Below are 26774 nucleotides of genomic sequence, written 5' to 3'. Positions count from 1 at the left end.
TTAAACCAATTTAGTCCCTATTTTTTAAAATGAGTGATTTTTAGTCATTTTAACCAAATTTTGTTAAATTTATTTGATATTTTAAACGCATTTCTAAGTTAATATTGAAGCGGAAATGTGCCAAACAGTATAAATAACTTAAATTTATCATGAAACGTGTTTGAACCATCAAATAAACTTATCAAAATTTGATTAAAATGACTAAATTCATGCATTTATAAAATTGGAGACTAAATTAGATCAAAATTTTGACGAGAGACTAATTCTAATTTTTATTGACCAAAATATATTTAATCCTAAAACTTTCTATGATTTGTTTTTTTCGAATATACTTATCGGAGTAGTTAGATAAACTCTTGTAATATTTGCTTCGTTGATTATTATTTTTATAGTTCGGTATAGGACGTTAATATACATGTATCTCTATCTAGAGTCTTTGAAAAGAGTGGCTGGATTTTGAATTGAAGCGAACTTAACCCACGTAACTAATTATATCTTTTATTCAATTAAAAGGATTAATATCAGTATAACGGGTGTCATGTCCATATATACTACAACATATTCTAACCTTAATTTCCACCCTCTTCGTTTCTTTAAGAACAAGCAATTCAAAGTAGGTGACAACTTGTTAAAAAAAAAATGGCCTCCATAAAGAAACAAACTTCTTTTTCGTAAAAAAATCATTAAGTACAAGTGTTCATGGAATATGTTTACCTTTCCCCAACCCAATTTCAATGTCTTGATAGGACTGTCTGTTTATACCCAATCAAGAAATTTCCGTTAATATAGATGTGTCTGTGGTAATATTTAAAAATAAATAGTACTCATGAACATGTTAGATATAACTACATTTAAACATTTTAAATAACATATGAAGTTTGAACTAGATTTTTTTTATTTAAAAAAAGAGTTTTAAAAGGGATAGTAAGTGACTAATTAAATTTTTCAATAAACACCGGTTATTAACAAAACTAATATTTTACTAAAAACCAAATAATTAATATATATATATATATATATATATTATAATATCATGTCATGCAAACTTAATATATACTTTATTATATGAATAAATCTTATTACTCATAAATAACTTTTAAAAATAATTTAAAAAATATTAGATATTACACATCAAGATGGAATAATTCCGAAAATATGGCTAAAACCTTTTTCTTTTTTTTAAAGACAAGCATTTAATTAAAAAGTTAAACGCATTAAATTTAATTTTGAATTATTAGTTTTTTAGAGGAGGAAAGAAAATTCAAAATAATATCACTTCTAACTTAAACTATTAAGGTCACGGATTTGTGACTTTTTTTAAAAAAAAAATTGTGTTCATTTCTATGTATCGATAACACATCTAATTCAAACTTAAATTTCTAACATGAGTTAGATCATTGAGACACAAAAGTGGAAAACTATAAAATTATTAGGTTCAGGAATAGGGTAGAAACTTATGTACTGCATTAAGTTTGTGTGAGTAGGGGAGAAGTTTCCAATGACAATTGAAGAACTTTTTCTGTAATGGAAAGACGAAAAAGTGATGGGAGTTGATGGTTCACATTAGAGAGTTCACACTATCGGCCTCGTGAAGTCCACGTAAAGATGAGCTCAAAGTAAAGACCAGACACTGACAAAAACCCAGGTTGGAGATAAAGAGAAAAATATTAAAATTTGTATGTGGTGCTTACTTTGGAATGTAACAGATGGAAACTATGGTGCATGGAAAATTAGAGACCATGGTACGTTAGGTGTAACTCTTACCAACTCATTAATAAAGAGAACATTAACTCCGACAAAAATCTTGCATGAAAGAAATGTTGGAGTGTTTGATTAGCTTTTGGAATTTGGGCACCGCCACATATGACTGCAAAATTGTATTGGAGAAACTTGGAGCGGAATATAGGGGATATCTCCACCTCTTTATGAACCATTAAAAAGCTTGTTCCATAAAAAGCAAAACATGGACCAAAAGATTGTCCAAAGTCTTACCAGACACTCATCACACTCTGTTACTGTTACATGTGACTTCATGCAAATTCAACCTTAATTTATAATTCATATTTTTCATTTTCTTTACATATAAAACATACATCCAAAACTTTAAACGAGAATCAAATCTTTTTTGGAATGCATGTGTTAATTACTTTCCCAACCATCTACAAAACATCATATTAATTAAGCGAACCAATTGATATTCGAAGAGGAAATGAACAGCATCCATATGGCAGTGTCCCACAGTTTTCCTTTTCCATTGTTGCATTTGGAAAAAAATAATGGTTGATAGGGATACAAATGCTGGAACATATAGGGTAATGTCTTGACCAAATCTCCCTCTCGATAAGGCAAAGTTAGATGAGAAGACCAAGAAACATACATACGAAGTCTTTCTATTGTTGATGGAAGTGACGCATTGGGGTTGTCAAGGGACAGAATCTGCAGGACGCTGTGTGACTTAGAAAAACAGCTTCATGGATAACAGCAAAACTTCATGCGCATCAGCAAAGGTTAAATCAAATAATACACAATGGATGATATTAAATAACCACATATTAATCAGAGGTTATATATATAGGTCATTTTTTCACATCGTTAAACTTACACCCACTCTAATTTATGTAAAATGTATTCATCTCAATACAACCATTGATAAGCAATCATCATATCTGTAAATTTATCAAATAAAACAAATTTGCTTTAACAATTCATTTTGTCAAAATAAAGTACGATAAACCAAAAAACACTAACAATTCATTTGTCGATAAAATTTTTAAAAAAAAAAAGTATGATATAAAATTTTCAAGTTAATAAATGTTTTTTACAATTTTTTTCATCAGGAATAAAAGAACTTTGTGCATACGTTAAATGCATCTCTTTCTTTTATTCATTCATTTATATATATATATATATATATATATATATATATATATATATATATATATATATATATTACTTTAAAAATTTTGCATATTTAAGCTCACAAATTTATCGAAATTTATTATTTTTTTGAAGTAATTAAATTTATGCATATGTTATTATAATATTTTACTAAAAAAATAAATATTTTTTTCTAATTTTATTTTAGAATTTTTTTTTAAACTATACTAACAAATTTTGTTAAGAAAAATAATTACAAGAAATTATAGAAAATATTTATAAATTTTATAATTTTGTAAGAAATAATTATTATAAAAGAAATATTTGTCAATTAAATTTTTTATAAAATATATGATTTTTTTTTCAATTTTTAACAACTTTAAAAAAAATCTCATAATGTAAAAAATTTTAGTAGTGGTTCTGCACATTCAAGCTCACAAATTTTAAATAATTGATATTAGTAAACCTGAGCACACATAACAAATAATATAAAATATCAATAATTTACTTTTAAACTGTTAAAGATATTGTTTCTTTCAGTAAAAAGATAGAAATTTGACACCAAGTATTGTAACTAAATTCAAATAAGAAGTCTTCGAATTACATTTAATCCAAAACCTCCAAAAAATAATTTGTATGTTTTGCTTTTTTTTTATATTATGTATTTTATTTATTTTTGTTATCCAATAAAAAATTTAAACATACACTTAACTCCAATAAACCCTAAACCCTAAACCCTAAACCCTAAACCCTAAATCCTAAACCCTAAACGAAAGACTTTATAAGAAGTTTCTTATTATATTCTTCAACCTTGAAATTGAGATGTTCTAAGATCCAGATATGTTTCAAGCCAAGAAGGGGAGTGTAGGCACTTAACACACTTTAACTATTAACCTCCTTTCTGATGTAATGCAACATGACCGATATGATCTCGATCCTTATAGCACGAACTAATATAAAAAAATATTCATAAATACCCGAGATGATCCAAGATAGGTATGCCTTGATATCGACTCAACCATACATGTTGTGAAATGATTTCAGTCATTGATGACTGAGATGGTGTCAAGCAAGCTTTTAGATATCCTCAAATGTATAGATCGAAATAATTTTGGATACATACATTAAACTAACCCCTAAACTCGATATGATTCAAATGAAAGTCTTAAAATACTAAAATGATCAAAAATAGGATAGCCAATATAATGCATAAAAAATAGAAAGAAAATTTCATGTTCGTTGATCACTTTGTCCTATAGATGTATATATACACACACAATGAAATGTAGAAATAATTACTTTCTATTGAAGAGACTAACAAAGTCTAACTTATTATATATACAATAATTTTTAACTAATTAGTTATATTATTTAAGAACAAAATTGAAAGGAGTTTAATCAACTCAATATTGACTCTTCCACAAATGACATGAGAGTATATTTCAATGTGTTTCATCTTCTCATTCAAATTTTATTAAAAAATTTGTGAAGTTAATTGATTATAAAAAAATAATGGTCGAGTCAAGGATATGTAAATGTGTTCTAATTAAATGTTAAACATACTTGTGGAAAGAGTATTTTGTACCCAATATCCAAATGGACATATGGAGATAATAGATTGTATAACATAAGAATGTCCAAGATAAACAAAGAAGTTCATAATGGAACCTCAAGCATCTACCTTAATACAAATCACTAAATACATTGAGTTTTTTTTTTCGGCAAAAACAAATTAAATTAATGAGATAATTAGGTTACATCAACCCATAAACACAATATAAATAAAAGAAAACAAAACCTATTACGGCTTTATGGTTTCCCCTCTCATACTAAGCCTACTGTGCATAAACCTTACATTCTCATATAACACAAAGTTAGAAACATTATGTGCCCATACATACAAAGCAATATCAGACCTTACCACAAAAAACATGAATAAACGGATTGAACATAAAAATCTCAAGTCAGTTTTGATTCAATAGATGCTTCATTCATGCTTGTTTTCTGAATCTACTACTTAAAGTCATGTTCCAGCACCCCTGTAAATGCTACAACATGCATATTACCTGCAACCAAACTGCAAACAAATCAACAATACCTTCATACCTCCATTTGAATTGAACCTACAAACACAGGACCTTCATTTTTTATCTATAACAATTAATTTTATAGATAAAAAATAATTTTTTACTATAATAATTAATTTAGATATTAATTTATAAATTAAAATTTAATGATATTTAAAATAATCATTATTATAAATAAAAAATTATAATTAATGATCAATTATAATCTAATTTGGTCATTAATATTGGTTACCAAAATTTTAATTATTAAAAGAATTAGTTTTTAAATTGATATTAAATATATCAACTTCTAAAAAAGTTAAAAATAATACTCCCACAACGTGTAAAAAAAACTGCACCCAATCTCTGAAATAGAAAAATTAAAAGTCAATGTTATTAACTAAAAGAACAAGCCTATAAAAACAAACTAAAAGAACACTAAACCCAAAATTTGAGTCACTAGATGGTGATACAACTTCTTTCATCACTTAAAAAACCTTCTGAAGGCAATCTTTAACGGTACATATATGGAGATACAAAGGCGATGATATAGAAATATTTCATTTTGTATTAAGCACCCACTCAACGTTAATTTATGACATTTATTTTAAAATATAAAATAATTCAGGATGAATATATTGAGAAAAAAAAATATTATCATTTTATAAAATGTTTCAAGAGAGTAAGAAAATTAAAGGGGTTGATGCAACATTTTTGAATTACGAACTAATGAATTAATTATTTGATATGGTGACACAAGTGAGTCTCAATGTTAGTCTTAGAAGTGAGTGGAAAATGTGAGGTAGAGATACTCCGATTATCATCTCTTACATGTTTGTTCTTGCATGTAACCTCACCAAATTTTGTCCGATGAAAAACACCAGAAATTCCAAATTCTACGAAGAATATTCCTGGTGATATTGAGTTGGTGTATTATTATCTATTATTATTATACGAAAGGCTAAATGAATCATACTTGAAAAGGTGAGTGCAGCAGAAGAAGTGCCTGAATAAGCCAAGACAGAAATACAAAACGATCCCACTTGGTGAAGGCAACAGTAGATGATGGTGAAGATGCCGCGTATCCAAGTGACAAAACCACGAAATGACCTTCATCGCTTGCTGGTTCTGAAACTAAATTCTTCTGAATAGATAGGTGTCCCAAGGTAAGGATTGATTTATTTTAATTTATTACTTTAATCATTATATTATATTATTAAAGAAAATGTAAAATAATAATTAAAAAATATTTACTTAAAAAAAGTAATAAGTTGAATATGAAAAAAATGAGTGTATGGATGATAATGGATGGGACCCAGAATTAGAATAGTAAAATTGTTGTATGGGTTAGGGGTGGGTGAGGGTGAAAGAGCATTATTATTATGAGAAGCAAAAGGCCATGTTCATTTGACCCTTGGTGTCGCCATCAAGAAGGGAAGGGCCTTTATCTGCAGCTTGGTAGCTAGGTAGCTCCTACCATGATCCAGGAACAAGGAAACCCTAACACTCCCTCTCTCTCTCTCTCTCCCACTTCCATTATTCAAATTGCGCAGGTGTTCTCTGTTCCCTAACATGTGCTACATCATGTGAAACCCACATGTCACCCATACCACGTAATCAAATTGTCACATCCTGCCCAAATATCTATGTCAAACCAACCATGTAGGGCACAGGTACCACATTTTCATTTTTATTTCATTTTAATTATTTTCACGTCATTTTTTCATTTAATAATTTAATTCAATTATATTTAGTTGGATTAATTTTTCAATTAATTAATTTTTAAAAAAAAATATTCGTTTATTAAACAACTCATTTTCATTTTTTTAATAATTATAAGATGATGATAGTAATAATAATAATAATAATATATAAAATGCTTATATAATAAATTTAAAATTATTTCTTATCATAAAATTGTTAGATAAATAATTATTATATAATCTAAATTATTTTTATTTATCGATTCGTCATCATCCAATCCAATTTTAATTGATTACTTTAAATAAAATTAATTCAGTCTATAAAAAACTGACTAAATTGAATTAAGTGCAACCCACTTACGAACTCTAGGTTAATTCCAACCATACTGTGTACCTCTACTTTTATTTTGCCAACTTTTTGTCTTCATTCTTCTTATACACCACCAACCAACCAAACAAGGATGGTTTACTGTATTGTCTACAGTTTCTACTAAAGTGGTTTTCTATTTTATTAACTAATCTTTATATGCTAAAAATTCATTTTATGACGAATTTGAGTTTTAAAAGTTAGATCGCGTATTTTATATATAGATTTAGATCATTTTTAATATTAGTTCAGTTTGATTCATTGACATATATAAGATTCGTAAGTTTTCAAATTCTAAAAATTAACAATATTTTCTTAGAACTTCAAACTCTAACCTCCAAAAATTCTGGCATGTACATTACCAACTAATATGATTCACACTAATACTACTTCTATTTAATAAATAGTACATGATATTTCATTTGTTTTTTTCTTATTTTAAATTGTAAAATGTATCTTATTTGATTATGTTGCATATTTCGTTAATTTAATGATTTAATTATGTCTAATATCACGATTAAAATATTATGTCAATAAGTTATTGATCTTATTTATCTTAAGCTTATTAAGTCTCTTAATCAGGTTTTAATTCGTGTTTAGGTTAAAAATTTAAATCAGGTAAAGACACAATTACGTGAATTTGGTTTCTGAATACTCTCAGATTATGATCCATCTTCAAGGAGCTAAGATTACAATAAAATGTAAGAAGAAAATCTTGAAGTGGTGGCCCCTTTGGATGTGCGTATAACTAGAGTTATGGTTGAAGGAGTTTTGTTGAGGTTTTGTCCAAGATGATGGATTCTCCAAAATGCAATAGATACTCTTCATGTTCTGTTGCCATCCCAAATCCCATACTCGTTCCACAAATCTTACCAGAAAACCGTGTTGACATGTTTTCTGTTTTGGGTTACAAGGGATGATGATTATTTTATTGGAAGAACAATAATTTTAATACTTGCTCCTATAATCATGCTCAAACCTACCAGAAACGAACCTCATGATATGTTAGTTAGTTGTACCCATAGAGCATTAATTGTTCGAAGTGAAGGCGTATATGTAGAAAAAAACAGATTATTTAGGTTTTCGGGCACATGCATGTAGTTGACAATAATCTTGAAATCGACCAAAATTCCCAAGCTTGAAATTTTATAAATGTAATCACAATTTGTCAATATGAGTCTGCCATTGACAATTAGTGAAGTCCTTGAAAAGCTTTTCTTCACATGTAAGGATGATGGTTAGCAAGTAAAAACACATTTAATTACTTTATTATTTATAAAATTAGATGACAACAGAATAATTAAGAAAGCAAAGACTTAAATCTTTTATTGAGAAGTAATGAGATCCTATATGTATACGGCGATATCTTATTAGTTTAAGTGGTTCCCCAGTCACAATCTACAAGGTTGTATCCGTAAGATAGAATGGGATTGGTCCAAATTAAATTTAAAGTTTCTTATGGTAACACCTCGATTATTGACACATGTTTACATGCGATCAAGATATTCAATTCTCAAAATATATATGATATATGACTGTCCAATTTTTTAAAATAAAAATATGTTTGGTTCCGACGGAATTAAAAATGTTGAATTCACAAGCGTAAAGCCGATGGGATCCATGTTCATTGGCTGCTAAATGTAAGTTCGATTATGGATATATTTCAATAACTTTTTAAAACTATTTCCGAAAAGCAAGACAAATGGATAAACTTCAATATATATTAAATTAATTTAATTTACAAATAAACTATTAAAATTTGAAAAGCTCTGAAAAATTTAGATTACATTGGAGGCTTTGACTCCTACAAAATTCTCCTCGCACTCTCTATATGTAATACTTTAGCCTAAACTTTGGTTGACATGACTCGAAGATTCAATTTCTTGTTTGCCGTATTCTAAAAATAAAACAAGCAAACAAAACTTTAACTTTTGCACTTTAAAGGGAATTTAGCTTTAGATAATTGCTGTTGCAAAAGGACTTAATCCTCAGAGGTTGAAAGAAGTCTCGGTATAAAAATTTCCACAAAATTAAAGTTACTTTTTTAAGATATATATTAAATTAAGGTTATTATACTTTTTTTAGTCTCAATTTTCGTAAAGTTTTGTGAAATAAGTCCTAATTTTCGTCAATTTTGTTCAATTTGATCCTTTTTTGTTAGCACCGTTTAAATCATTAACGGTCATGAATAGTGATTGTCACGTGTCACTTTGTGATTTTTTTGTAATTTTTATATTTTTATTTATTTATTTTATTTTATTTTATTTTTTTAAATATCCACTTGTCAACCCAGTAATGTGTCATGTATCAAAGTCAATGTTTTATATTTAATTTGGTCCTTATATTTGTTACTTTTGTTCAATTTTGTTTGAAATTGACCAATTTTGTCCCTATTGAAGATGTGACCAATTTAATTTTTATATCAAAGTTATAATGATATGAATTTTAATATATTGTATAAAAATATTTAATAAAAAATGTAAATTTTAATATAATATATCGAAACAAAAAAGATATTTTAACATTAAATTAATTAATGAGAAATATGAAAATAGCGTATTTAAAAGGTACTTTCATCAATTTATCATATTAATCAATATTTTTTAAAATTACTTAAAATATTAAACAAAAAAAATGAATAATTTTTCAATAATTATTATATTTGAACATATATTTAGAAATTAAAATAGAAAGTTATTATAAATAGAATCCCAAACATTAAATTATTAGAAAATATATATAAATGCATTAACTTACTCGTTACCTTACCAACATTTTTCTTAATTTAAATATTAATATAACGTTGTATTACCACTTAAGGCACATATTTATAGTGATTACATTAAAACATTTCATATGATTTAACAAAATTTTAAAAATAAAAAACCATAATTCACCATATATATATATATATATATATATATATATATATATATATATATATATATATATATATATACATATAAAATTCACCACACATTATGACATCAAACAACAAGTCGAATGTATCTTCAATCTTTATAACAAATTATACTTGATTTGCATTGACTCAAAATCCAATATTATAGGATTTTTTATATTAAGATAATTTATCATACTCAACGCCTTTAAAAAAAAAAATCAGATGATTCAATATTGATAATTCAACCTGAACCTTTTTTATGTCAGAGTGGTTCCTTACACCATCTTTCCATTATAACTGAAGTAGAATATCTCTTTTTCTTTAACGATCATGACCACTTTAAGTTATTTAAACATGAATATTTTATTTACTAAATTGTTTTTAGGTCTTGCTTTGTTTTCTCTTCTTTTAAATTTGAAAGCAATTTAATACAAAAAATAAAATAAAATACAAGCGATATATTTTTTTTTTTAATTTGAGATGTTATACTGCCATATGAGAATGTAAAATACCATTTAATCTTATTGTTATAAATATTTTAAAACTAATTCTTTCAATGTTTGTTATAATGAATTGTTTCAGTTTTTTAAATTTCGTTTTCTAAACTTGAACAACGAAGAATGTAAGTAATTTCAATGATTTTTGTTTATTTTTTCATATAGATATAATTATATGTTGATGCATTTTAGTGAATTATTTTATCCGTGACTTCAAATGTTGTTCAATAAAAAAAAATGTAAAATTTGTGATAGTTAAGACTTAGTTATTTCATTAAATTTTTCATTTGAAATTATTTATAGACTTGATCAAAATAGATCACGTATATAAATTAATGGCTATTTATCACAATAATGATGAAGGTCGTTAGTAGATTCGATTTTAGATGGGAAGAGAATCACCTAAACCTTTCCACCCCATGTTCTTTTGTTATCATGCGAATTCAAATTGGTACACATGAATTTTTTTTTCATCAGTAATATATTTTTATATAGGAATATTATTACGAAATGTATAATAGGGAATATTATACCCTAGTTTCGTGATAGGTTGGTGCTTTAAGTATTGTAGGAGTGCGTGTAGACTCGGAGGGGAGATATATATTATTATATTATGCAAATGTGAACGCATGACCTTATAGGAAGTTATGAAGGTATTGTCTGCTGCTAACATGGGCATAGACAAGTAGCAAGATTAGGGATCCATTTACTAATTTGATACAATACTTTATTATAAATAATAAAGATCTGTTATGGTTTTATTATTTTACATGAATCTTTAAGAGTGGAAGATACATAAAAATAAGATAACGTTGTTTTGGTGAGTACCAGAAGTCTTGACATTTTCTTAAGACTCTGAAATATTTTTGATTAAGAGTATAAACTGAATCATGTAACATTCTTGAAGCGGGGCTATGGCGTGTGGAAGTGAGACATGTGACTGCATGCGTAATTTAGTGAACGTGTCATGTATGTGTGGATGAACTGCGAATGTGATTGGGTAGTGTTATCCTGGGCTTTCTCAAGCTCCTCCAATTTCAAAACATCTTTATGCTTTGTTGAGTCAAACAGATAGCTTTATGCTTTGTTAATCCTTCAAAAGCGACTCAAAACTACAATAGAGCTTGCGATTCGTGGAGGGACGGCCAGCACACACATACGTACTCGTCACCGCAAAATCTGTTCCAGACAAAATCACTTTTTCACCGGTCATTCTTATCATTACTCCCAGAAAGTTCAACAAACCAAAGTGTTCTCAACAGTTTAAAATATCATTTCTTGCAAGAAACTCCACCAAACTTTTTCTTTGCGTAGTTGGTTGCTAGACTTAAATAAACCTCTAATTTCCATTGTTCAAACTTCAACGCCACAGATTTCACAGTTACATTATTTATATTTCATTTTATAATTTCCTTTAATTATTTCTATCACATTATGCATCTGTATTCTACTTTTTTCCAGCACAATGGGTAGCCCTTTCTTACGGTGGAAGAGAAAATGGTGGAGCTCTCTACGTCCTTGTCTTAAAGAATAGCCCATAAAACATATTATTACGAAATACCAAAATATGTTAATAATATATGAAACTCTATTGACTTTTTGGCCTCTGACCCACACTCTGCAAATACTCCATCTCATACGCCTAGAAAAATGTTATGGTTGAAAACGGTGAAATTGTCACGAAGGTCGGTTGTTGAATAAGGGCCGTCAACATCGGCAGCCCAACCCATCGTCGTCGGCCGTTTATCTCGCCGGTGCCGTAAATTACGTACAAGTAAGCTCTTGTAAGTAGTGTGTGCCCCGTTCAACACATGTCAAGGAACCTATAAGCACACATCACGATAAGATAGTTGAAGAACATCGTGATATGTCGATTTTCACAATCAAGACTTTCTTTAATGCAATACTCTATTAAACTACTTCTACTATTATTTATTTAAACTGGATCACATTAACTAAATTATATAGTAATCAAATTTCTCATTGATTATGCCGAGAAGATTTCCGTATGACATTTAATTGATACAGTGGTAGTATAAATAAACATTTCATTAATGATACTAAGGAGATTTTGTAGGGAATTAATGACTGAGATATGGAACAACTTATACAAACAAGGCTGACTAGAAGCCCAACCACTTCACATCCACATGGACAGAGTGCTCTTTTGTTTCTCTCTCTCTCTACATTAATTTTTATCACAAAAAAAATAAAGAAAAATAAATGGGAATTTTTTGGTACTCCGCCAAAAATACTGGGGAGGCAGAAAAAGGGAAAATAAAAAGAAATTGAAATGAATTTATGCATGAGCGAGCACGCATAGACTAAGACCAGGCTACCGTTCTTCCTGTTCACGATGATCGCGAGACGATAACCGGAAAACCCACTTGGTGAGAGACTTTCTTTTGGAGGTTCCGTTGAACAGAGCACTCCTCTGAGTGCAGGTGGACTCAGCGACGAAGTTCTTCAAGCGTTTCATGGCCAAGGAGAGAGTCTCCTCGGACATGTTAGCGAAACACACACGGAACCACCCTGGCTCGGTGCAATGGCACGACGACCCAGGGGAAATGTTTAACCCAACTTGGTACACTATTTTCTTCCACAGCTCCATCTCGGCTTCGAACGTGTTCGAATGCAAAAGGTGCCTCATGTCCACCCAGCAAAACAACCCGGCATTGCTCTCCAGGCACGAAATACCAGCTTTTTGTAACCCCGAAACCATCATTCTCTGTCGTCGTTTGAGCCTCTTCTGATTCTCAACGATGTAGTTTCGGGTGAACTTCTTGTCGCCCAGCATGGCAGAGAGGAGGTACTGTGTCTGCGAAGAGATCAACCCAAAGCTCGACATCTTCGTTGCGGCCGCAACCACGGTGTCGTTTTCGGAGTAGATAGCGCCGACGCGGAAACCCGGCAAACCCAAGTCTTTGGATAGACTGTAGACAACGTGAACTCTGTTCCAGATTTCGCCAGTATCGTTTCTCTCCTTGAGGATTTCCATGACACTGACGAAGCCCGGGGAGCTAAAAACCGTCCCGGAGTATATCTCGTCGCTTATCAAATGAGTGTCTTTTTTCTCTTTGATGAAGTCGACGAGAAGGTTCAATTCACTCCGAGACATGGTGGTGCCTAGCGGGTTTGACGGGTTCGTCACAAGAACGCCTTTCACTCTCAGGTTGCGCTTGAGGGCCTCCTCGTAAGCTTGTTTCAGAGCTGTCTCCGTAATCTGGAAGTTGTTAGAACTCGTGCATTGTATCGGAACAATCTCAGCACCAGTTCTCCACTTGAGGTCTCTGTCAAATCTGCATAGAATAAAGCAAGGTCAGGGGAATGCATAAAAAATTATAGAAAATAAAATTACGTAAAATTATGTAGCATGAAGTGGAATATAAGGGATAAGATTAAGATAAAAAGCATACGCACCCCGGGTAATAAGGAGTGGGAAGGAGGAATGCGTCTCCTTGTTCAGCGAGACAGAACATTAAGGTTTCGTTTGCGGAAGTGGCACCGGCAGTGAGAACGATGTGGTTGGGGTCGAAAGTGACTTTGTTTCCTCTGATTTCGGCCATGAAATCTACCAATGCCTTTTTGAAGGAAGGGAGGCCGTGGTAGTCTTGGAAGAGAGCTAGCTCTCTAAATATGGATTTTCCGTCTCGTTTGAAGCCGGCGACGTCAGGGTTCTTAGCCAGCCATGACTCTAGGAGATCGAAAGAGAGCTGATTCTCCGCTAAACCCATCTGGATAATTCCTTTGGGGTTGTGGATTTCATCGTAAGGGTTTTTCTCATATTCCTGCCATCCTAAAAAGTATGAAGAGTCTTGGCCGTGACTATTGCACGTTGCTTTTGTGGACAAGAGCCTCATTTTGTTTGTTTGTTTGTTTGTGTGTGTGTTTGGGATGGTAGGAAGGAATGAAGAGGTGATGGCAGAGGAGAAGAGAAGAGAAGAGAAGAATATTTGGAGTGGAATGTTGAAGAGGAATTGGTGTGTGAGCAGAGGAGTAAGGTTGGTTATATATTTATAGTGCAAGTCCTAAAGGGTAGAGAGCCAAGTGGCAATGCAGAAAGAGTTTGAGAAAGAAAAAAAAAATGTAGGGTTTGTCGAGAAGAGAGAGAAAGAAAGTGTGAATAAATGGGTTTAATTTAAAAGCGCTTTTGTCCACCGCCCCAACCATGTCACGAGAAGTCCAGGCTCCCTAGTATCGCAGGGACTAAAATGTTATTGACAGTATTTGTGGAAAGTGTCTCCCCGCGGGTATAATCTCGCGTGGGATTTTGAGTTTATACGAGTCAAGAAATAATGAATGTTTTTGTTGTGTTTGTTGTTTTTATTGGCATGAAGTGAGGTGGTATTAATTATGTCTAGGTTGGTTAGAACGTAATGTTAATTGTGTAGATGCAGATAACGAAGGGAGTAGCAGGAATAGATGGAAGGGAAGGGTAAGTTAAGAGAAAGTTGATAGGGTATTTTTTGTTTGGGAAATTGGTAGAGAGTTGAGAAATGTGATGGAAAGTGGGTCAGTGTGACCCAGGAGGTCCATGAAAAGTTAAATATGGAGGCTTTGGGGATGGTCCATGTGTCCCCTTTCAGCCTTACCCAGCCCAAGTCATGTCGGCATTTTGTTGAACCACCACTTTTTAACCTCCCCAAACATGTCCCAATGTCTCGCCCTCGCCGCTGACAATTTTCTTGATTTGGATTGTGGACTATAGAATCTGAATTCAGCATCAAGACAATATCACTCTAACGTTTCTCCCCTTCCATTCCATATACCTTTTAATTATACTCTCATACCCTCCCATTGCATCACGTAAGCATATCAATTTCATTGGTCAAACTTTCCAATTTCTATATTAACACACATACATATTATTATCGCCTTCATAATAATTGCTATTTCACCATATACCATACAAAACTAAACAAAGTAAAATCCTATATAACTGCAACTTCCCATGTGACATCTTCACCTAAAATACCTCTTCCCCTTTTATTTTCTCCGCCTTATTCTTACCATTCATTCAATTTTTCTTTACTTCTCACATAAAAATATTTATAACTCTTAATTCCTTCATCCAATAAATAATCGTTAACATCATTTCAAATCCAGGGTTTCATTTCTCTGTAACCGCGATAACAATAGTTTGTTCTCTACAATTATAAAATCATAATAACAAAGATTCTCAATCAGCTCAGGCCCACTCTAAAAGGAGATGATGAAGCAATGTAATACTTTCTAGATATCTAAAAAGGTTGAAGATTGGTGAATCTGTTCAGCGTTGGAGCTATAATATAAAATATACAACTCAAGATAAAAAAATAAAATAACAAATTCAAACATAAATAATCACGAATTTAAGAAATTAGAGGAATGCGACCCTTGGGCAGAGAATCAAATCTCTGGTCGTTATTATTTGTCTGTTTCCATGTCTCTCAAAAACCTAGTGAATTTTCCTTTTTAATTTACCATTTTATAAACTAGAGTAATTCTTTACTTTATTAACAACTATATACTTTTTAATATAATCTCATATTAGTCGTGCTTCCCTTGTTCAAAAAATTTAAATTTGATGTCTTGTTTGAAATATTTATGTCACTTTTAACTAACTTTTTTCACAGGACACGAGAGAAAAAAAAAAGGAACAAAAAAAGAAAACACTAATCAATATAAGTTCTCTCACTGTTTCATTTTTCAACTTGTGTAGAAGGTAGTTTCAACTTACGGAAAATTTTATTTAATTTTTTTTCTTGTTATACATTTCCTTTAAAAGATTTTAGGAGAAGTCCATGCAAATAGATCTAACTTAAGTGAAAAACACTTTTTTTCATGATTTTTTTGTATTGAAAATAATTATGACTACTTATTATTAACCAAAACCTTTAATTTCGATGACATTAATTATATATTTTGTATTCTGTGACTTTATATATCATATATCTTTAAATGTATTAACTATTTCTTTTTCTTTGGTTTACATTTGGTTTTTCTTAAATCTCAATGACTCGTATTCTTCGGATAATTTCCTTTTGATACTTTTCTCTTTTCCAAAAAAATTAGCCACTTATTTCTGTTGTGCTAAATGCGTATTTGTTAGTTTCAGGTGTTAAACGTTAAAAAAATTGAAGGGATTACGATATATTTGTATAGAAAAAAAGAGAGGAAATTGAATGTATATTTGAAAAGGGGAAAAAGGAAACAGAGAAAAGTCCTGAATGTAGTTTCGCCCCTAGGTTTTTTATAAACAAGGGCATAAAAATGATGGGAAGTTGGTGGGATGGGAAGAATTAAAAATAAAAAAGAATGGGAAATGAAGCAATAATAGTGGTGATGAGTTGGAAGGTGTGATCCGCCCTTAGTTTTTTTGAGCTACCTGATTTGATGATAGTTTTAAAATGGATAAATCACATGCATTAGGTGAAGTGATAGGGTCACATAAGCCAAAACAACAATTCATTTGTTTTGAGTTATATCCCTGTTAGGTCGTTGCTCAAACCATCATCACTGACAGTTAAATACTGCATACCTTACTCTACTCACTTTCACTGTCACTGCGCCACTCACCCCTACCCCGCTCACTGATTTCCTCTATAACAATTTCTTATATTTAATGTTCCTTCAAATATTTCTTATATTTAAGGGTTATATGTTTTTTTTACCCTTAAATTTGAAATTAGTTCATCTTTAAAATTTTAAACCAAGTTAGTATTTCATCTCTAGAAATGCGTGAATTTAATCTTTTTAACCAAATTTTGTTAGATTTATTTGATGTTTCAAACGCATTTCATGATTGTATTTGAGTTGTTTATTCTGTTTGAAACATTTTTGCTTTAAAATTAAGTCAAATACTATTATCCAACGCGTTTGAAATGTCAAATAAACTTAACAGAATTTAGTTAAAAGAACTAAATTCACGTATTTCAAAAGATGAATAACTAAATTGGTTCAAAATTTTGAAAAATGACTAATTCCAAACTTTACTAAAAATTAAGGGATAAAAACATATTTAATCCCAATATTTAAAGTACACCAAATTAATTTAAATATTTATTCTCCTATCATTTAAGAGTTTATTTTTCATTTCTTTATTATAAGAATAAAAATTAGATAAAACTTCAATTTCTCAAAAAAGATTATCCTTATGAACTTAAGTTTGAAATATCATTCTGGTCTATAGAAATGAAAACGTGATTTTAAACTGAGGTAAATGAAAAAATTATTTTAAAGATGAATTGTTTATTTAATAGTCTTAAATCACTTAAAAAGAACTATAAATACATTTTCCTTCTTTAACTTTTTGAAATACTTTTTAAAGACAAAAATAAAAATAAAATTTAAAGTTTTAAAACAGAGAATACCTAAAAATATCTTCAAAATGGTTTGTCTGTAAAAAAAAATCGAATTCGAAAATTAGCTAGAACAAACTAAATCTTCAAAATGTTTAATTCTTATTTGCAAAGACGGTAGAGTTGAAACAAAATCAAAGTTCGAAATTTTAATTTGATAAAAAAAAAAATTAAGAGATGTTAAATACTGTTTTATCTCTCGAAAATATATTACTATGTTGATGGTTTTTCTCCCTTTGTTTTTAACATTGTTGCCAAGAATTGTGAGAAGCCAGCTAATGTTACGTTTATTACATTTGGCGTTTGAAGGTTGAGTTGAGGTGGGTTGCCTTCAAAACAACCACGTAATCACAGTAGCCCTGTCTAGCAGCTAAAAGCATATATTGTAATGCACGACAAACGTTATTAATTTAATAAAAACAACTATGATGTTTTAAGATTATTGTTTTCTTTTTTTAAATAACGGTATTGTATATTTAGAAATATTAATTTTTAAACAATGATCAAATTATTCCTACAATAAATTTAAAATAAATATTCTTTTTCATTTTCTTTTGTTATTGTAATACCACTTATGTTCTTGTTTATAAGAAAAAAAATTATACATTTTTTTAAAATATAAACAAATTTTAATTACTGTTATTTTATTAAAATACTCTAATTTAATTTATGTCTTACTTTTGTCACACCATCATATACTTTTGTTTTAAAATAGAAAGAATATTAAGAGAATAATAAATTTTAACATATCTAATTAAATTCTTTTAATTATTGCGAAATTAGTTTTTTCTTTTAGTGAATGAGAATGGTGGTATAGTAGCTAACAATAAATATCTCACATTTTAACTATTATATTAGGATAAGATAAGTGGCAGATATTTGAAATGGTGATCTCTCGTCTCAAGATACACAATTTACTTTTAGCATAGGTAAATATTGGACAACTTAAATTGCATTTGAGAGAATTTTAGATGAGAAATGAAAATAGTCAGATGTAGGAATGTTAAGGGGATGGATAAGATACGGGTATTAGTTTCTTTGTACTCTACTTGCTGGATAAATATACGTTTTGTATTCATAGTTATATCTGGGTGGGTATCCGTTATGCGGGTACCAAATATCTTTTTAATATCCACAGGTATTTATAAAAGAAAATTTTAATATTTAATAATATATTTTAACCATAAAATCAAATAAAAATATAATGTATAACATTCATAAATTTTATACAAAGTGTAAATAATTCATTTAAATAGTTTTGAATGACAATTACAAAGAAATGGACATTTTTTAAAATCAATTGATAAAAAATAACTTATTCAAAATCAATTTGTTGATTACGAAGTTAACTTGGATTATTGAGTTAAGTAATTTGAAAAATGAAAGGAGTAAAATGATGATTTTTTTTTTTTAAAAAATCTCAAAGTTTATCTAATTTCAAACTAACTTTACTCAATTCAACTTAAAAAAAATTAAGCAAGGTTATAAGTTATATATATATATATATATATATATATATATATATATATATATAAAATTTTTAACATACAATATTATTGAAAGTATTCGTGGTAATATTGTAAAAAAGCAACCATTTTAATTGCAAGCATATAATAGGTATTTATTATATAGTTTAAAAGTACATATAAGTCAATTTTAATAGCATACATTTATATAAAGAGAGATACAAATAGATAGCAAATATTTTTTTTAAGGTAAAGAAAAAGTAAATATTTATCTATGAATTTTATTATAAATTATCAATCCATGCGTGAGTATGAACTAACTATGCAAAAGAGCAGCATAAAAAATATTCCAGCACCATTGCTGATAAAAAAAATATATATTCCACCTTATGTGCGTCTAAGGTTTTCAAGACGTTAACAACGTGTACCGATAAAAGTTAAAACAAATCAAATGTATAAATTGTTTTTTAAAAGTGATGACTTAAATAATCAAGTGGATTTCAAAAATTTTTAACTTAATAAATTTAGAGTATACATACATACTCAAATTTTCTTATCATTTTGACGTTTGCATCAATATTAATTAATTTAATTAAATTTTAATACTATAGACTTTAAGATAATTTTAGTGCATTAAAAATTTTATTTGATTGCTTTTTCTCACTGTGCCATTATCTAACAAAATTTTCATGAATTATATAGTTTTAATAGGTGAAAATCTCAAATCTCAATAAAATAATTGTTCAATTTTATTAGATAAGAATGCATAAAAATATTTGATTTTTTTTTTTTTTGAAAGTGTTTGGTGTGTCAACAAGATTTCTAATATACACTCTTTTTTGGTTTGTTGTAAAACCCTATTAATTTCAAATTGGATTTGGGATAATTGGACCATGAATTTCATAACAAATCTTTCGATCTATAATGGATTCCTTATGATCAACAGTTATAGATAAATTGTCAAAACATGTCTGCTCTCTCTCAAAAAAAAAAATAGTTTGCTTACAAATAGGTGGTTGAGTTTTATCAAATCAGTAACTAAATTACACGATTTTCTTAAAAGTAAAATAATTTTTTGATAATTAAATTTTAATAAATTTTTTCTTATAACTTGAGATAACATTTTTAAGTGACTTTTTATTTCTTTATTTTTATTTTTTATATTCTAAAATAACTTAAAAAATGACATTTCAGGTTATAAGAAAAAAATATTAAAATTTAATTGTCAAGATATTATTGTCCTTTCTAAAATTATATTTTTGAAAAAAAATATGAATTTTATATGTCATTTATGGCAACATCTTTAAATTTCAATCAGACAACATTGGAATATCAACATATAACTTATCACTTTCAAATTAATGGACAATCAGATCAGATAATTTGAATAGTTATATGTTTTGGAATCATCGGTAGTTGTATGTTCCAATTTTGACCGTCAAATTGAATTAAATATTGCCATATAAAAAATAGTTGTAATTTTGAAAAGAATAAAAAATTATAACTCAGGAACAACCAATAAATTCTCAGGAACTATAACAGGAGAGATCGAACAAATTACAAGTTTCATGGGAAGATTGTTGTACATGGTCAATGCATTTTTCAACTTTAACCTTAAACATAAGGTTGATATTAATTGTGAGATATTCTTACGTATAGAAATGATAAGTGGGTAAATGTAGAATATGATATGAAAGTAAAGAATAAGACATCATCAACCAGAAATGTGGTTCTTCCTCCTAAAGTTGGTGTTTGTAATTTTCCTTTCTCTGTACTGCTAGTTCCCATGTACCCACTCTCCATTGTTATATCAATAATACTTACAAAGAAGAACTTACAGTTTCTATATATTCTTTCACACTACACGTACGGACGCTCACACAAACATTTTCCATGCGAGCCATGATAGCCATGACATCCAAATACTATCGTTTTCTGCCACCAACCACAATTTTCACCATGTGGACACCATCATTTCTCCACCAACATTTAATTTATTTTATAACAGCTACTATATTAATTTCAAAACTGTTTCCAGGATCTTTAACTATGTTCTATATGACGATATCATTTTGGTATAATTAGTAATTTACTCATCTAATTCCTTGGTTTGGTTCATTTTGGTCCTACATTATTATTTGATTTAATTTAGTCCTTTAATTTTCTAAAAAGTTCAATTTGGTCATTAATTGTTTAAAAATGTTCATTTTTTAAAATATTTTCAATTTAGTTCTTTTATTTAAAATTTTGATTCATTTTAGTTCTCTCATATTTTATTCTTCTCTCCAATTTGAGACCAAATTAGTTTTTAAGCTTAATTACAACTTATATATATATATATATATATATATATATATATATATATATATATATATAATTTGTTATAATGTATACATCAAATCACTCAACTTAAATACTCAAATTATTTTATTTTAAATTGTCCACCTAAATACTTATTTTTTTTACATTTAGATGGAGTGATTTAATGTATAAATTCTAATTTTTTTTAACATGTATATATAAGTTATATTTAAGTTTAATTACCAATTTGGTCTCAAATTGGAGAGGACAAAAATGAATTGCTTTAAGGAGACTAAATTAAATCAAAATTTTAAATAGAAGGACTAAATTGAATATTTTTTTTTTCAAAATTGAACATATTTTCAAGTGGAGAACCAAATTGAACATTTAAAAAAAAACAGCAGGACTAAATTGAACCCAAAAATAATAGAAGGACCAGAATAAACCTAAGCAACAAATTAAAGAACTAAATCACTAATTGTACCTATCATTTTATATGATAAGAAAATTATAACATGATTGAAAGTCTTTACATATATACATATATCTCAAGTTTGAGATTAGATTAATAATAATATAATACCAAATGACACAATAGACTTAACAAACAACAAATATTATTAGAATAGATTTCAAATAATTATGATATTATTTTAAAAGTGGATTTAAAACAACTTAAACTCTATAAAATTGTCTTATAAAATGGGGTTTGTACTATTTATATATTATAACAATGTCTTATATATAGGGAATGTGAAATTACAAAAAATGAGATTTTTTTTTTTTTTTGAAGTTCCTAACATGGTGGTTTACTAAGTAAAATTTATCACTTTAAATAGGTAAGTTTTCAATAAATATTTTAAGAAATTAAAATAATTTGTGTAATTTAAAACTATTTTATATATATTAAAATTTTGATCTTGGAAAAATAGAACGAAATATTTTTAACAAATTAGTTTATATATAACATAAATTTAATTTAAAAATATATATTTCACTTTTTTTTTCACATTTTGTTCTTCTAAAGTGTTAATGAAAAAACCATCAAAAGTATCACTAATTTTAATGGTTAATGAAAGTTATGTTGACACCGAATGATATGCTTTTTTTGACAAATGGATTTTTAACGGCATTCTATATATTTAGCCAGGCACGGATCTTAGAAGGGGTGGTGGGAGGGGGCATGTCTCCAATTGTTTTTAATTTTTAAAATTATTATTAACATTTTTCAATTTTTTAAATTTTTTATATTATATATATAGTATATATTGAAAATTGATAAAAATTAAATTAGATATCCTTATATGTTTTTTTTATAAAACACGATATTTAATGATAATAAATAACAAAACATAAAATCAAATATAATAAAGATTAAAAATATTTAATGATATATTTTTTATTTTCTTTTTAATTTTTCACGATTTGTATTATTTTTTTATTGTTATATGTTTTCTATTTTTGTTTCTAGGTTATAAAGAAAAAAGGAAAGTTAGAGATACACCAATTATTTTTGCTTTATTTTTTATTTGTTTTCCTTCGTTCTTGAAAAAGAAAACTCTTTGTTGTTTCACTTGATACTTAAATATTAATTTAGTAGTTAACATTATTTTTTTATCTCATAAGCTTTATGTATATTCATTTTGTATGGATATAGGAAAAAAATAATATATTATGTGTTTTTTCATAATTGGTTTTCAGGTTTTTAATAGTGTTTGATTATCATATTTTTTTTCTTAGTAATTATGTCTCAATTTTTTGTTAAATTATGATAAATTATTTTTTTGTCTTAAACTTAAAAAAAGGTATATTGATAAAAAGATGATTAGTTTAACCATTCAAATTTAAAGAATTTATCAACCATTATTAAATTATGTTTGGCAAGAACAAACCAATTAAAGACATTTTAGTTGATTGATCGTCTAATCTATCTTATTTTAACTCTTTATGTATCATTTTTTACTATAAAGATTATCAAAACAAAATTGCGAAATAAAATGAAAGATGAATTTCTTGCTGATAATATGATTATTTACATTAAAAAAGAATATCCAAAAACTTTAATTCTGATTTAATTATTGATGAATTAAAAAAAATTAGTATATATTATTTTTACTTCCCAAAATTATTGGAAAGATCCAATTTAGAATATCACCGCTAAATGAATTTTGTAATAACAATTTTCTTTAACAGAAAGTAAGACTAAGTTATCACTAATAAAATGAGCATATATATATATATATATATATATATATATATATATATATATATATATATATATATATATATATGAACTTTCTTTCTCTCACTTCCATTTGAAATTTTACAAAAATTGCGCATTAATGCGATTGTGACGTTGCTTGAAGACCTCTTTTAACCATTTATGACTTGCTGGTAGTGTAGTGGCATGGCAACAAACAACAAAGGCAACACTGACAATGGTGGGACAAAGACTAAGGTAGTTGTGGTTTTGATGTTTCTTCTTTCATTTATTTATTTTTTTTAGTTTAGAGGTTTTTGGGGTTTTGATTTTTCTTGTTGGGATTTCAACTGTTGGTGGCGGGTTATTATGAACTGTGGTTTGTTCGTCGCAATTGGTGGTGAGAATTTAGGTTTTTATTTTGGTTCTCATTGCTAATTGGGAAACTACCAATAACCACATTCCTTTTAACGTTATTTAGATTAATCCTAAGTGAATGTTTATATAATGACCTGTTTCTTCTATCGTAAATATGTTAACAATGTTTTCTTTTATGTCCGAGCACAAGGTTTTTGACATGGTAAATTCAATCTTTATGACGAATTTCAGCTATCCTTGACTTATTTTTTATTATAATTTCAAGCTAATTTTATTCCCCATAAAAGTTTAAACCAAAATTATTAGACCGAAACATATTTTTCTTAATTAATTATTAAGTTGAATAAAAAGTAAAAAGTTATATTTATTCCAAACTTAAATGCAATATTAATTAATTATTATTAATTCTTTTGAATTATAAGTCTTAACTTTGTATTGTTTAGATAATTCTATTAGTAATTTTATTTTCTATCCATAAATTATTCTCTTGTAATTTTAAAATGTTTTTTTTTCTTTATTTAAATTCTATTGTCCCATATCTCCACTATTTTGATTTAGTTTTGTCTTGATTATAAGAAACATACTACAATAAAATAGCGCTAGCTAGTATAAATGTAGGAATCTAAAATTAATTTTTGATAACTATTATTAAAAGATTATCACACAAGTTCAATAGAACATTGTTTAATATTTTACAAAAACATTAATTAGTTGTCCCTTTTCTTGAAAGAGTTAAATTAAGAAAATGAATTATTATAAATAAGTATTTTTTTTAGAAAGGAAGGTGACAAAGATTGTGGGTTCAACTCTCAACTAACAAAAAAGTAACAATTAATAATTGTCCATAAAAAAAATAGATTCTTATCTATTAACTTTCTTTAACTTCTTTTATATATATATATATATATATATATATATATATATATATATATATATGTAAGAAAAACAATTTTTGAAGATGTTTGATTTTTTTTAGATGTATGTTTTGTTACTTCTTGTTTATGATTCTCTAATCTATTATAAAATATGTTTAGAGTTTTTTTTTTCTATGGGCAAGAAAATATAATGATTATGGAGCACTTGGAATACTTCAACCATTTTAAAAATAATAAATATAGTTTTTCCAATACATATCCAAACCAATCAAGTAGCAACACCCACCACAAACCTATTAAACTCCCTATAATTTTTCACAAAACTCTATGCAATGTGATAAAGATATTATATATCTCCTGCTTTTATTTATATTGATAGAAATATCATATATTTGATTCTCTTTTATTATTATCAAATATTATATTTTATTTGGTTTTTTACTTTTTCATCTATATGATGGGACATTGTACTTTATATATTGAACAAAAGTTCTAATAAATCAATAAGCAAGCAAGCTCTCTTTCAGTTGTTTTTCACCCAAATTTTTCTTGTGCATTTTTTGTACGCATCATTTCTTCTTTCTTTCATGGCTTACACATATCTAACATGTTATCAGAGTTAAATCGCCTTTCGCATTTTTTTTTTCTTGTTGATTTTCTGCCATGGCCAATACTACATCATCCTTTGGTTGGATTCAAATGCGGAAGGAAAAAAAAATTAATTGATATGTGTAAGCGCCAATACTACATCATCCTTTGGTTGGACTCAAATGCGGAAGGAAAGAAAAAAGTTAATAGATATGTGTAAGCCATGACAGGAAATCAACAAGAAAGAAAAAAAAATGCGGAAGGCGATTTAACTCTGATACCATGTTAGATATGTGTAAGCCATGAGAGAAAGAAGAAAGGATGTGTACAAAAAATGCACAAGAAAATTTTGGGTGAAAAACAACTCAAAGAGAGCTTGTTTGCTTATTGATTTATTAGAACCTTTGTTCAATATATAGAGTACAATGTCCCATCATATAGATGAAAAAGTAAAAAGCCAAATAAAATAGAATATTTGATAATAATAATAATAATAATAATAATAAAAGAGAATCAAATATATGATATCTCTATCAATGCAAATAAAAACAAGAGATATATAATATCTTTATTACAGTGCTTTATGGATGTAGCTGGAATAATTTCATAAAATTATTACTTTACTCTTTACTATTGTATTTAACTTTCTAGGACGATATATGCACTTGTCACAACCTTTGTACAAGTACAATGCTCTTGCACAGCGCATATATTTGATAAATATGTTCAGAGCTTAGTAACTCTTGTACTTATTATGGTCTAACTTTAGGTTAATATGTTAATTTGTTTTGATCAAATATATAGTGGGATGATTAGAATCAACAGGAACAATGTACAAACTAGAAAACAAAAATATTTAAATTTATAAAATCATATATATAAGTAGTCTTTAAGATATATCATTTTACTAAATTACAATTTTTTAATTCTTTCCACAATTGCACTTTAGATATGTATTGTGTAAGGTCCCTTATGCATTTATTTCAAAATGGTCCTGATACATCTACTTCAAGATGTTCCTGATACATCTAGGTCAAAATAGTCCTGACACATCTTGGTCAAAATAATCTATCAATTGAGTAAAGTTTGATACATCTAGACCAAGATGGTCCTGACACATCTCAGTCAGGACAACCTTCATAATACAACAACAAGAACCACAATTATCATATGAGTGAGTACATCTCCGCCAAAGATAGCTACATGTAAAAGAT

At 28.0% G+C, this 26774-nt stretch overlaps 1 protein-coding gene across 1 annotated transcript; it reads right to left on the bottom strand.

The window, feature by feature from the left end:
• Window positions 1–12443: 12443 nt before the first annotated feature.
• Window positions 12444–14387, bottom strand: LOC114179415 (1-aminocyclopropane-1-carboxylate synthase CMA101-like). The gene is made up of 2 exons (XM_028065754.2): window positions 13833–14387; window positions 12444–13711 (listed from the first exon to the last, which is right to left on the bottom strand). The coding sequence occupies exons 1-2, from the start codon at window positions 14270–14272 to the stop codon at window positions 12748–12750; spliced, it is 1404 nt and encodes a 467-aa protein (XP_027921555.1). The 5' UTR covers window positions 14273–14387; the 3' UTR covers window positions 12444–12747.
• Window positions 14388–26774: the final 12387 nt, after the last annotated feature.

This window comes from Vigna unguiculata, chromosome 3, assembly GCF_037176805.1.
Source record: "Vigna unguiculata cultivar grain cowpea cultivar isolate G323 ecotype 2 chromosome 3, ASM3717680v1, whole genome shotgun sequence".
Classification (NCBI taxonomy): Eukaryota; Viridiplantae; Streptophyta; class Magnoliopsida; order Fabales; family Fabaceae; genus Vigna; species Vigna unguiculata.
This window is presented reverse-complemented; position numbering and strand designations above follow the sequence as displayed.

Excerpts from the sequence above, each read along its gene's own strand:
- LOC114179415 (XM_028065754.2), bottom strand. The coding sequence starts at position 14,272 with ATGAGGCTCTTGTCCACAAAAGCAACGTGCAATAGTCACGGCCAAGAC. Across the intron at positions 13,712-13,832 it reads CCCACTCCTTATTACCCGGG|ATTTGACAGAGACCTCAAGT; the intron begins GTGCGTATGCTT and ends TATTCTATGCAG.